The sequence below is a fragment of the Hyperoodon ampullatus genome (assembly GCF_949752795.1).
Source record: "Hyperoodon ampullatus genome assembly, chromosome: 2".
NCBI lineage: Eukaryota > Metazoa > Chordata > Mammalia > Artiodactyla > Ziphiidae > Hyperoodon > Hyperoodon ampullatus.
Window position 1 is genome coordinate 75,769,948 of NC_136915.1, and position 13,691 is coordinate 75,783,638.

General features: G+C 39.7%; 1 protein-coding gene across 1 annotated transcript in view; it reads left to right on the forward strand.

The window, feature by feature from the left end:
- Positions 1-352: 352 nt before the first annotated feature.
- The window catches only part of DNAI3 (dynein axonemal intermediate chain 3), a gene marked incomplete at both ends in the record, with an annotated part of 87,308 nt that continues 73,969 nt past the window's right edge, over positions 353-13,691 (forward strand). Inside the window, 2 exons of the mRNA XM_079721235.1 lie at positions 353-455; positions 4,660-4,698. Of these exons, the coding sequence (XP_079577361.1) occupies positions 353-455; positions 4,660-4,698 (142 nt within the window). The remainder of the gene's footprint in view (positions 456-4,659; positions 4,699-13,691) is intronic.

Consider the following 13,691-nt stretch of genomic DNA (forward strand, 5'->3'; position numbering starts at 1 on the left):
ATCTAAACTGCCATCATCTCTCTCTTGGATTATTGACTTGTCTCTTAATTGGATTTTCTGCTTCAGCCCTTTCCTTGCTACAGTCTTCGAGACACAGCGGCCATAGTGATCCTTAAAATGTGAGTCAGGTCAAGTAAAGTAACTCCCCAGCTCAAAACCATCCAAAGCTCCCCACCTCGTTCAGAGTAAAACCCAAAGTCCTTATCCAGGACCTAGCTCCCTTGTGGTATATTATATAATTTCCCTTATTACCTACCTTCCTTTTAAGAGGATCACACATTCCGACCCATTCCTATGCAAGTATACATTCTTCTCCCATTATCAGGATTGTCTGTGTGAGTTGCTTGAGCCAATGGAATGTGAGCAGAAAAAAGGACAGTGTGCCAGTGCCAAGGAGAAGATTCAGAAAGCATCACGCGGTTCTATTAGTTCTCACTTTTTCTTCTGCCATGAAAGTAATGTGTGTCAGATAGGCATTGCTCCTTCAGCCTGTGTCCCAGAATACGACTTGAAGCAGCAACTCACCCACAGCCATAATGCAGAATATGGGAAGAAATAAATGTTTGCTGTTGCATGTTACTGAGAGTTAAAGGGCATTTGTAACTACAGCAAAGCTGACTGCAGTGAGTCCCCTACATATGAACCTTCAGGTTGCAAACTTTCAAGGATGCGAACATGCCCCTGTATGCCAGCTGTTGTAGAGTACTACTGTACTTTTCAAGGTACTGTACTGTAAGATTAAAAATTTTTTTATTTTTTGTGTTTGTTTTTTATGTATTATTTGTGTGAAAAGTATTATAAACCTATTACAGTACAGTACTATATAGCCGATTGTGTTAGTTGGATACCTAGGCTAACTCTGTTGGACTTACGAACAAAATTGGACTTAAGAATGCACTCTCGGGACAGAACTCGTTCATGTGTCGGGGCCTTACTGTAATATATACCCCCTTTACCTCTCTGATCAACTTTACCTCCTAGTGTTCCCCTCAGTCACTCCACTCCATCCATCTCATGTTTTCTTAAAAGTGCCAAGCATACTCTTGTCCCAGAACCTTTACACTTACCATTCCCTCTGCCTGGAAATACCCTTTTTTCCCCTAGATATCTGTATTTCTGGCTCTCTCCCTTCTCTTAGGTCTTTGCTCCAACGTTACTTAAGTGAGGTCTTCCCTGATTGTGACCTCCCCACTCCTACACTCCCTCTCCCCTTCCTACTTGATTTTTCTCCTTAATAGTTATCACCATCTGAAGTACCAATTATTTTGCTTCTTTCTTTGCTCTCTCCCCACTAGGGCATAAGCTCTATCAGGGCAGGGGTTTTACCTATTTTTTCACAGCTGTATTCCTAACACCTAGGGAATCATCTGGCACATTATAGTCACTCAATAAATATTTGTGGAATAAATAGTGGTGGTGGGGTGACTGTGTGTGTGTGTGTGTGTGTGTGTGTATGTGCGCGCGCACACATGTAGAGTGGGTTTGGGTGACCTTCACAGTGTTTTTGTGTATTTTAAGTCAACAGCTGAAATAGAGTATGGAGATGGGTATATTGATAAAGAAACTTCTGAGAAAACAGATTAGGTTCAAGGTTTGAAATTACACTAAGTCTGGGAAGTGGGATGAAGGACACTTGACAGGCTCTGAAATGGATCAGAGCCGTCCATTGCACAATGTTTAAAAAGTAGAAATTCCTTAATTGTCAGAATCGTAAAATGCTGATTAAATAATAAAATCATACCTTTCTAGGTAAAGACAATACTTTTAAATAGCTTCATTTGTAATGAAACACAGTAAATATGTATCACTGAAATCCAAGGGATAGTCTCATACAAAGGTTAAGAGCATGGACACTGGAGCCAGACTGCTTGGGATCACACCCTGACTCCACCATCCGCAGTTTACACAACCCCTCAGGCAAATTACCTGACCTCTTGGGGCCTCTGTTTTCACATCATAAAATGATCATGAATATCATAGTATTAATAAAATGCCTATCTAAAAGAGTGGTTAAAATTAAATAAAGAATGCAGGTAAAATAGTTAGAGCTGTGTCAGGCACATAGCAGTATTCCATAAACATGAGAATATTATTACTAAAATCATTATTGCCATTTGAAAAAATACATGTGAAAAATCTGAAGGGAAAAGTGTATATACACAAACACACAGACACATACACCCACACTTAGTCAAGATTTAGTAATCAAGGGACTAGGTATAAAGCAATACGTGTGATATTTTGACTCTGGGCTATGAAATAATACTCCACCTGGGGTTGGCTTATTAAAATGAGGCAAACCAGTCTCAGATGACTGAGTTGATGATGATGCAACTTCTTCTCATTAATTCCTAACACCCTACCCTGTGAGGTAGGTTTTATTATTATCCCCATTAGACAGATGAATACACTGAGGCTTAGAAGGTAAATAATTTGCCTAGGGTCACTAAGCTGGTAAAAAGTAGAGTCTGTTTTTAGCTCATGCAGCTCGCTATCAAAAAAAAACCCAATCAAGAAATGGGCAGAAGACCTAAATAAACACTTCTCCAAAGAAGACATACAGATGGCCAAGAGGCACATGAAAAGATGCTCAGCATCACTAATGATTAGAGAAATGCAAATCAAAACTATAATGAGGTATCACCTCACATGGGTCAGAATGGCCAATATCAAAAAATCTAAAAACAATAAATGTTGGAGAGGATGTAGAGAAAGGGAACCCTCTTGCACTGTGGGAATTTAAATTGATACAGCCACTGTGGAGAACAGTACGAAGTTTCCTTAAAAAACTAAAAATAGAACTACCATATGACCCAGCAATCCCACTTCTGGGCATATACCCGGAGAAAACCATAATTCAAAAAGACACATGTACCCCAGTGTTCATTGCAGCACTATTTACAATAGCCAGGACATGGAAGCAACCTAAATGTCCATCGACAGATGAATGGATAAAGAAGATGTGGTACATATATACAATGGAATATTACTCAGCCATGAAAAGGAATGAAACTGGGTCATTTGTAGAGATGTGGATGGACCTAGAGCCTGTTATACATAGTGAAGTAAGTCAGAAAGAGAAAACAAATATATTAACACATATATGTGGAATCTAGAAAAATGATACAGATGAACCAATTTGCAGAGCAGGAATGGAAATGCAGACATAGAAAATGAATGTGTGGACACAGAGTGGGAGGGGGAGTGGGATGAACTGAGATTAGGATTGACATATATACACTACCATGTGTAAAATAAATAGCTAGTGGGAACCTGCTGTATAGCACAGGGAGGTCAGCTTGGTGGTGATCTAGGTGGGGGGGTTGGGGGGGTGGGGCATGGGAGGGAAGTCCAAGAGGGAGGGGATATGGGGATATATGTATACATATAGCTGATTCCCTTCATTGTACAGCAGAAACTAACACAACTTTGTAAAACAACCATACCCCAATTAAAAAAAAAGTATATTAAAAAAAAGTAGAGTCTGTTTTTAAACCCTGCTGGTCAGACTCCTGAAATCACACTCCTAATCATTTAACAAGATGGGACACAGGTGATCATTGAGGAGATGACAAGGATTTAGTGTCATGGCAGTGATCTTGGCCATACTGTGTCTTGTCAGAATTGATGAGTAATTCCATAGCAAACCTTTAGAGGTATTCTCTGACAGTACAAGTTAGGACACAGTGGTTACATGTACATATGCTAGGACAAAAGTACTATTTAAACTATGTTATTTAAAAATTATGTATGTATGTGTACATGGTGAGTCTGTGTCTGCCCATGGATTTTAAGCCTGTGTTTTTAGCTGGGGCACCTGCCAGGGAGCTGGGCACAAGACAGTGCAAAACAGCTCCCTGGAATGGAAACAAGAGCAGGAGGCAGGGGATCCAGTGTCCTCTCTTGTGGTTCCATGGCAGGGCCCGTGGCGGAAACCTTGAAGTGTTGGCAGGTCACCTCCTTGTGCTTCAGTTGAATGGCTCTGCTGGAATGGCAAGATCTCATTAGGAAGATTGTTGCAATAAACCTGTGGTCACAGAACACCCATTGTGTGAAGATACATGTTGATTTAGCTGAGGGCAAAACTTAGAAAACATATTCTTATGTTTACTAAGTGATAATGCTTACTATTTGGAACTGTAAACCAGAATTTACTAATCATATTCTCTCTTTATGCAGCCTAAGTCAGAGCCATGGCTCCAAAACGTCGAAAACAAAAGAGCTCAAAACGTGGCAAAACTAAAATAACGTTACCTGGTAGGACTGTTTTTTCATCAATGGGATTTTTATGGATTTAGTATTTGTACATATATTAACAGCCAAAACGATCATGGTTTTATGTCTCAAATAAATGTTTTTGCTGTCATAAAGTCAAACACAAGTGGAATTCAAAACACGGGGATTTATTATTATTTTCATTCATTTCATTACAATATCAACTAAATGTCATATAATAAATGTCATAGCAAATATATCACTATGAGATAATTCTGTAAGAAAGACAATTATTCAGTTTCTATTTAATCATAAAATAGCTTAAGTCTTCACTGTGTATTTGCCTTATGTTTTATGTTTTAAGCCTTGGTAGAAGATTGTAGTAAACTAAGATACATATTTGACTCAAAAATGTAAATTTGACATCATTTTATTATATTCTAGTTAGTGAAGAAGCAGAACCTGTGAATATGGAGAGCATGGGTAAGTGGAAATACAATTTAGAATTTATGTCCCCAGTTCTACAACATTTTAATATGCAATGAGCAAATGAGAATATTACAGATTGAAATGATTGATCAAAATGTGCATGGACTAAAGTTGCATCATGTCATTTGGAATATAAAATAAAACTTTTAAAGAAAAAGTAAAAAGTAAGAGTGGAAGAGAGAATTTCAAACTGAGAAATAGACTTGGACCAAGCAGTCCCTTAAAAATCCAACATTGTATAATTATTGAGAGACCTTTTTTAACTGTAAAGTGTGTTGTCTGCAAGTCATTACTTTTATTATAATAGTATTTTTCGAACTCTGATCATGGGCAATATTTATCTGTATGCTATGGTGGGGTTCTGCTATTTCAAGGAAAGAGGCTGATTTTTAAGCAAATAAACTAGAACTTAAACAACCAAACTAATAAGGTTCCTATTTTAGAGGCTAAATAATCTTATTCCAACAACTTTTATTTTTGTTGTTGTTGTTGAAACTTTTTCTCAGAGTTGCTTAGATGATGCACTTCACGTTTAGAAACAGGGGAAACAGTGAGGGTGGGGAAGAGGAATCTCTAAAAGCCTTGCTGGTCATTGTAAAGATTTTGGCTTGTAGGATGGGGAGCTATTGGTATTTAAGCAGAGAGGTAACATGATCTGACTTACGTTTGTCTTTTTTTTAACATCTTTATTGGAGTATAATTGCTTTACAATGGTGTGTTAGTTTCTGCTTTATAACAAAGTGAATCAGTTATACATATACATATGTCCCCATATCTCTTCCCTCTTCCGTCTCCCTCCCTCATACCCTCCGTATCCCACCCCTCAAGGTGGTCACAAAGCACAGAGCTGATCTCCCTGTGCTATGCGGCTGCTTCCCACTAGCTATCTATTTTACATTTGGTAGTGTATATATGTCCATGCCACTCTCTCACTTTGTCCCAGCTTACCCTTCCCCCTCCCTGTATCCTCAAGTTCATTCTCTAGTAGTTCTGTGTCTTTATTCCCATCTTGCCCCTAGGTTCTTCATGACCTTTTTTTTTTTAGATTTCATATATATGTGTTAGCATAAGGTATTTGTTTTTCTCTTTCTGACTTACTTCACTCTGTATGACAGACTCTAGGTCCATCCACCTCACTAAAAATAACTCAATTTCGTTTCTTTTTATGGCTGGGTAATATTCCATTGTCTATATGTGCCACATTTTCTTTATCCATTCATCTGTCGATGAACAGTTAGGTTGCTTCCGTGTCCTGGCTATTGTAAATAGAGCTGCAATGAACATTGTGGTACACGACTCTTTTTCAATTATGGTTTTCTCAGGGTATATGCCCAGTAGTGGGATTGCTGGGTCATATGGTAATTCTATTTGTAGTTTTTTAAGGAACTTCCATACTGTTCTCCATAGTAGCTGTATCAATTTACATTCCCACCAACACTGCAAGAGGGTTCCCTTTTCTCCACACCCTCTCCAGCATTTATTGTCTGTAGATTTTTTGATGATGGCCAATCTGACCGGTGTGAGATGATATCTCATTGTATATATATATATATATTTTTGCGGTACGTGGGCCTCTCACTATTGTGGCCTCTCCCATTGCAGAGCACAGGCTCCGGACGCACAGGCCCAGTGGCCATGGCTCACGGGCCCAGCTGCTCTGCGGCATGTGGGATCTTCCCAGACCGGGGCACGAACCCATGTCCCCTGCATCGGCAGGCAGACTCTCAACCACTGTGCCACCAGGGAAGCCCTCTCATTGTAATTTTGATTTGCATTTCTCTAATGATTAATGATGTTGAGCATTCTTTCATGTGTTTGTTGGCAATCTGTATATCTTCTTTGGAGAAATCTCTATTTAGGACTTCTTCCCATTTTTGGATTGGGTTGTTTGTTTGTTTGATATTGAGCTGCATGAGCTGCCTGTAAATTTTGGAGATTAATCCTTTGTCAGTTGCTTCATTTGTAAATATTTTCTCCCATTCTGAGGGTTATCTTTTCATATTATTTATGGTTTCCTTTGCTGTGCAAAAGCTTTTAAGCTTCATTAGGTCCCATTTGTTTATTTTTGGTTTTATTTCCATTTCTCTAGGAGGTGGGTCTAAAAGGATCTTGCTGTGATTTATGTCATAGAGTGTTCTGTCTATGTTTTCCTGTAAGAGTTTTATAGTGTCTGACCTTACATTAGGTCTTTAATGCATTTTGAGTTTATTTTTCTATATGGTGTTAGGGAGTGTTCTAATTTCATTCTTTTACATGTAGCTGTCCAGTTTTCCAAGCACCACTTATTGAAGAGGCTGTCTTTTCTCCACTGTATATTCCTGCCTCCTTTATCAAAGATAAGGTGACCGTATATGCGTGGGTTTATCTCTGGGCTTTCTATCCTGTTCCATTGATCTATATTTCTGTTTTTGTGCCAGTACCATACTGTCTTGATTACTGTAGCTCTGTAGTATAGTCTGAAGTCAGGGGGCCTGATTCCTCTAGCTCCGTTTTTCTTTCTCAAGTTTGCTTTGTCTATTCGGGGTCCTTTGTGTTTCCATACAAAGTGTGAAATTTTTTGTTCTAGTTCTGTGAAAAACACCAGTGGTAGTTTGATAGGGATTGCATTGAATCTGTAGATTGCTTTGAGTAGTATAGGCATTTTCACAATGTTGATTCTTCCAGTTCAAGATCATGGTATATCTCTCCAGCTATTTGTATCATCTTTAATTTGTTTCAAGGATCTCATTCAGATTTCACGGAGAAATTAAAACCTTAACAGACAAGCAAAAGCTAAGAGAATTCAGCACCACCAAACCAGCTTTACAACAAATGCTAAAGGAACTTCTCTAGGCAAGAAACACAAGAGAAGGAAAAGACCTACAATAACAAACCCAAAACAACTAAGAAAATGGTAATAGAAACATACATATCAATAATTACCTTAAATGTAAATGGACTAAATGCTCCAACCAAAAGACATAGACTGGCTGAATGGATACAGAAACAAGACCCATATATATGTTGTCTACAAGAGACCCACTTCAGACCTAGGGACACACACAGACTGAAAGTGAGGGGATGGAAAAAGATATTCCATTCAAATGGAAATCAAAAGAAAGCTGGAGTAGCAATTCTCATATCAGACAAAATAGACTTTAAAACAAAGACTATTACAAGAGACAAAGAAGGACACTACATAATGATCAAGGGATCAATCCAAGAAAAATGCCTATCTTGATACAGAATAAGCGCTCAATAAATATTTGTTGATTGATTGATTGAATAAATGAATGAATTGCTTTCCCCGTTCTTCCTGTTTAGACAGACCACCAGCACTACCACCCTCCTTAGTTCTATGTTCTATCTCTCACCCTGTTTTCTCCTAGATAGCACTTGTCACCATTTGTCCTTATGTATTTCTGAGTGTATTTATCTATTTAATGTCTGTCTCCCCCTCTAGATTGTATACCCTGGCACTAGCACTATGCTTTTCACATAGTAGCTGTGTAGTAAATATTTCCTGATGAAATAATTAACTGGTAAGCAAATCCATGGACCTGAGAATGGGGCATGGTGGAGAGGTTTCAGCTGAAAGTAAATGGACTGAAAAATAGATGTGAGTATGTTTCTTTAAGGAGAAAAAAAAAGAAAAAGAAATCTCAGCACTTTGTAGTGAGACTTGAGGGTAGGTTTTGACTTAGCATCCCCTTTTTTTACAGCCTCTCTCTCTACCCCCAGACTCCCCTCAGGCAACACCAGGACCCTCTGACTTCCTTGCTGTGGGGTCTGACATTGTCAGCTGTCACTCTGGACTTGTGGCTGTCATGCTGCAGGGGACTAGGTTTCCCTTTCCTACCAAGGAACCAAGGGAGCAACAGACTAGCCAAAAGCTGTCTCCTAATTAAGGCAACGTCTGGAGGTTTCTAGAGAAGAGGTGTGATTTTTACATGTAGTTAACATTTATGGAGCAACAGCTTTGTGCCAGACATACTCCTCTCATCCCTTTACCTCTAGGAAGTAACATTGCTATGGTCATTACAAGATGGAGGTGCTGTGACTCCCAAAAGTTAAATAATTTACCCAAATTATAAGTCACACTTTAATACAGGTTAGAGTATCTGTGGTGTATTAATGGTCTATTGCTGCTATAACAAATTACCACCAGTTTATTATCATACAATTTTAGAAATCAGGAGTCTGAAATTACTTTCACTGGGGTAAAGTCAAGGTGTTGGCAGTGCTGGTTCCTTCTGGAGGCTCTGAAGGGATAATCTGTTTTTTTACATTTTTCAACTAATGGCTCCCTGTGTTCATTGACTCTTGGCCCCTTCCTCTGTCTTCAAAGCCAGCAGCGTAGCATCTTCTAATCTTTCTCTGGCGTAGACCTCTGCCTCCGTGTCACATGTCCTTCCTTGGCATTGACCCTTCTGCCTTCCTCTTATAAGGACCCTTGTGATTACATTGGACCCACCTCAGGAGCCCAGTAACCTTCCCATCTCAAGATCCTGAACTTCATCACACCTGCAAGTCCCTTTTGGCATGTAAGGCAACATATTCACAGGTTTCGGAAATTAGGACATGGATATCTTTGGGGGGATATTATTCTGTTTACCACAAGTGATTAATAGCACAGTTTTTGGAATTAAACACATGTGGTTTGAATCGTAATTCTGCCACTTAATGACTGTGTGACCACAAAAATCTTCACCTCTCTGGGCCTCTGCTTCCTCATCTGAAGAATGAGGTAGTGATACCTACCTCATGAGCTTGTTGCAGAAGTTAAATTAGGTAGTACATGCACATTTCCTTACAGAGGGCTGTCTCAAAGAAGGTTTGCATTTTACTGTTGTTAATATAAAAACAAAATACTATAAAGATAGAGAAATAGGGAATTCCCTGGCGGTCCAGTGGTTAGGACTCCACACTTTCACTGCCAAGGGCCTGGGTTCATTCCCTGGTCAGGGAACTAAGATCCCACAAGCTATAGGCAGTCTACCTGGAAAAGAATTCAGAATAATGATAGTAAAGATGATCCAAAATCTTGGAAATAGAATAGACAAAATGCAAGAAACATTTAACAAGGACCTAGAAGAACTAAAGATGAAACAAGCAACGATGAACAACACAATAAATGAAATTAAAAATACTCTAGATGGGATCAATAGCAGAATAACTGAGGCAGAAGAACGGATAAGTGACCTGGAAGATAAAATAGTGGAAATAACTACTGCACAGCAGAATAAATAAAAAAGAACAAAAAGAACTGAGGACAGTCTTAGAGACCTCTGGGACAACATTAAATGCACCAACATTTGAATTATAGGGGTTCCAGAAGAAGAAGAGAAAAAGAAAGGGACTGAGAAAATATTTGAAGAGATTATAGTTGAAAATTTCCCTAACATGGGAAAGGAAATAGTTAATCAGGTCCAGGAAGCACAGAGAGTCCCATACGGGATAAATCCAAGGAGAAATACGCCAAGACACATATTAATCAAACTGTCAAAAATTAAATACAAAGAAAACATATTAAAAGCAGCAAGGGAAAAACAGCAAATAACACACAAGGGAATCCCCATAAGGTTAACAGCTGATCTTTCAGCAGAAACTCTGCAAGCCAGAAGGGACTGGCAGGACATATTTAAAGTGATGAAGAAGAAAAACCTACAACCAAGATTACTCTATCCAGCAAGGATCTCATTCAGATTTGATGGAGAAATTAAAACATTTACAGACAAGCAAAAGCTGAGAGAGTTCAGCACCACCAAACCAGCTTTACAAAAAATGCTAAAGGATCTTCTCTAGACAGGAAAAACAAGAGAAGGAAAAGACCTACAAACCGAAAACAATTAAGAAAATGGGAATAGGAACATACATATCGATAATTACCTTAAATGTAAATGGACTACATGCTCCCACCAAAAGACACAGACTGGCTGAATGGATACAAAAACAAGACCCATATATATGCTGTCTACAAGAGACCCACTTCAGACCTAGAGACACATACAGACTGAAAGTAAGGGGATGGAAAAAGATATTCCATGCAAATGGAAACCAAAAGAAAGCTGGAGTAGCAATTCTCATATCAGACAAAATAGACTTTAAAATAAAGACTATTAGAAGAGACAAAGAAGGACACTACATAATGATCAAGGGATCGATCCAAGAAGAAGATATAACAATTGTAAATATTTATGCACCCAACATAGGAGCACCTCAATACATAAGGCAAATACTAACAGCCATAAAAGGGGAAATTGACAGTAACACATTCATAGTAGGGGACTTTAACACCCCACTTTCACCATTGGACAGATCATCCAAAATGAAAATAAATAAGGAAACACAAGCTTTAAATGATACATTAAGATCCCACAAGCTGCATGGAGCAGCCAAAAAAAAAGATAGAGAAATAGATCAGTGAATGAGAATAAGGAGTCCAAAACTATATTCACATATATATGGTCAATCGATTTCAACAAAAGTAAGTACGAAGGCAATTCAGTGGAGAAGAGATAGTCTTTTCAACAAATGATGCTGGAACAGTTGGATATTTACATGCAAAAAAGTGAACCTCAATCCATATCGCACATCATATACGAATATTATCTCAAAATGGATCATAGACCTAAATATAAAACCAAATATAAAACTTCTAAAAGAAAACATAGGAGAAAAATCTTTGTGACCTTGGATTAGCAAAGATTTCCAAGATACAGCACCCCAAACTGTAACTCTTAAGAAATCTTTGCCTAATTGATTTTTTCTTTTATGAAATACTAGTCAGAAATATAAAGGAATGAGCTACTGCTATGTGCAGCAACATGAGTGAATATCAAAATAATTGTGCTGAGCAAAAGAAGACAAACAAAAAGTGTTGTGCAAGTTTTAAGGAAATGTGCATGGACTACCTAAATTAACTTCTGCAACAAGCTCATGAGGTAGGTATCACTACCTCATTCCTCAGATGAGGAAGCAGATGCCCAGAGAGGTGAGTTTTATAACTATTCCATAAAAAACTAACTATTAATCTATAGTAATAGAAAGCAGAGCAGTGGTTGTCTGGGAGTGAGGAGGGGTGCTGGGAGAAGGGGCAAGAGGAAACTTTTGGGGATTATAGATGTGTTCTTTATCTCCATTGTGATGATGGTTTCATGGGTAAATGCATATGTTTATCAAATTGTACACTTTAAATATATACAGTTTATTATTTATCAATTATATCTCAATAAAACTTTTTTTAAAGTAAACAACAAGCAAAATGCTAAAAAAAGATATGGATGAAATGCATAGGGCTTATTTACATACTCTGTTTCAATATGCAGTACAACTGATGTGTGGCCTATGATTTATATTGCACCGGGCTCTTCCTTGCGCGCACAGCAAGATTCTGAGCTAGTTAGTTGTGTGGAGCTTGAGTCTGTCTTCAGCTCCTGCTCTACCAGGCTACTAGGTGAATAACTGCCATTCACTGCATCCTATACAGTGTACCTCTCTTACCTCCCTGACTATCTGTGAAGGGGGAGGAGGACCATCTCCTGTGCTCTGCTGTGTTCACACTTTTGAGAGAAAGTATGGCCTGCTAGTTATAGTGCAGGGACCTTGGTTTGGATCCTAGCTCCCCTCTTTCTAACTCCCAGCCCCCAACCTTGGATACCTTACTTGGACTCTGTGGGCCTCAGTTTTCTCAGCTAAAAAATGGAGACAATTATAGGAGCAGCCTCTGAATGTTGTTATGAAGAGTAAATGAATTAATAATCCATGTAATGTGCTTAGAATAGCGTCTGGCAGTAAGTAGGTGCTTCACAGAAACTGCTATAACGAACATGCTGTTATTTACTCACACTGTTATTCATTCACTGCACTGGCCTGGTCCCCTATCCAGTCGGTCTTGCCCTCATGGCAGGCACTCCTGACCTCTGTAAGCTTCAGGAGGCCCTGCAGCCCTTCTCCTCTGCTCCAACATCTTTCTCACCCTCCTGGACCACTCTGCTGGAGGCACAACTGAGCCCAGAGCCCATCTCATTGCTAATCACCAGAGCCTCATTGTTATATACCTACAGTGTTATCTTCAGTGCAGGCCTCCAGGCCTAAATAACAACAATTCTTACACTGAATTTAGCCAAAGACCCTTGGGGTGGCCAGTAGCATCAGGCCTTGCTGTGTTTAGTTTGGCCATTGTTCAGGTAGGGCACGGAGGTACTAGACTCTAGGAGTTCTGTGTAGTCTATTGGCTACTAGTTGCCTGCAGTTATTACTGATTCCCAACACCAGCCAGAAACAGGCTACGACTACTGCTAACTTCTAGATAAAGGAATGTTAGATCCTCTATTAAAGTTGCCTTGGAAAAGCCCAATTAGTGTAAAAGGATTATTTTTATGACAAATATCCAGCCAGTAGGATTTGAAGTATGTTTAGTGGGAGCAGGTGACATAGAACACCATCTTTGTCAGTGTCCTTCCAGTTTCGTGGAGGGTAGGAAGCTTTCTGGCCTTTGTGAGCGCCTCTGTTTATGAAGGGCAGCCACCTCCTTTCCAGCTCCAGCTCAGTGTGGGTCTTACAGTTCCACCTAGTGGTTTTCCAAGACAAAACTCCAAGGGCTCTTATGCATCGGACACTCTACAAATTACGGCTGGCAGTATGATTTTAAAGGATAACTTGCATGTGAATCAAGTCAACAGCTGTTTTGGGGCCGACACCGAGGCTGTGGCTGCCCTGCGTCACCTTCACCTCACCACCAACCAGGATCTGGGCCCTGAGGTCCCCCCGCCCCGAGGGCGTGCTGGGGGCCCTGCTGTGCATGAAGCTCTGGAGACCCCCGCATCCCAGGTGCCAGCACACTGCTTCCTGTCATAAGCACCCCCGGGATCCTGCGTGCCCTCTGGCCCTGGACCATCCCGTACCTGACACCCGGACAGCTCCTGCAGGCACGTCGAGAGCGGCTCATCCCGCCAGCCGCAGTTGCTGTCCTCTAACCCCAAGATCCCCACCCCTAACCCCACAAT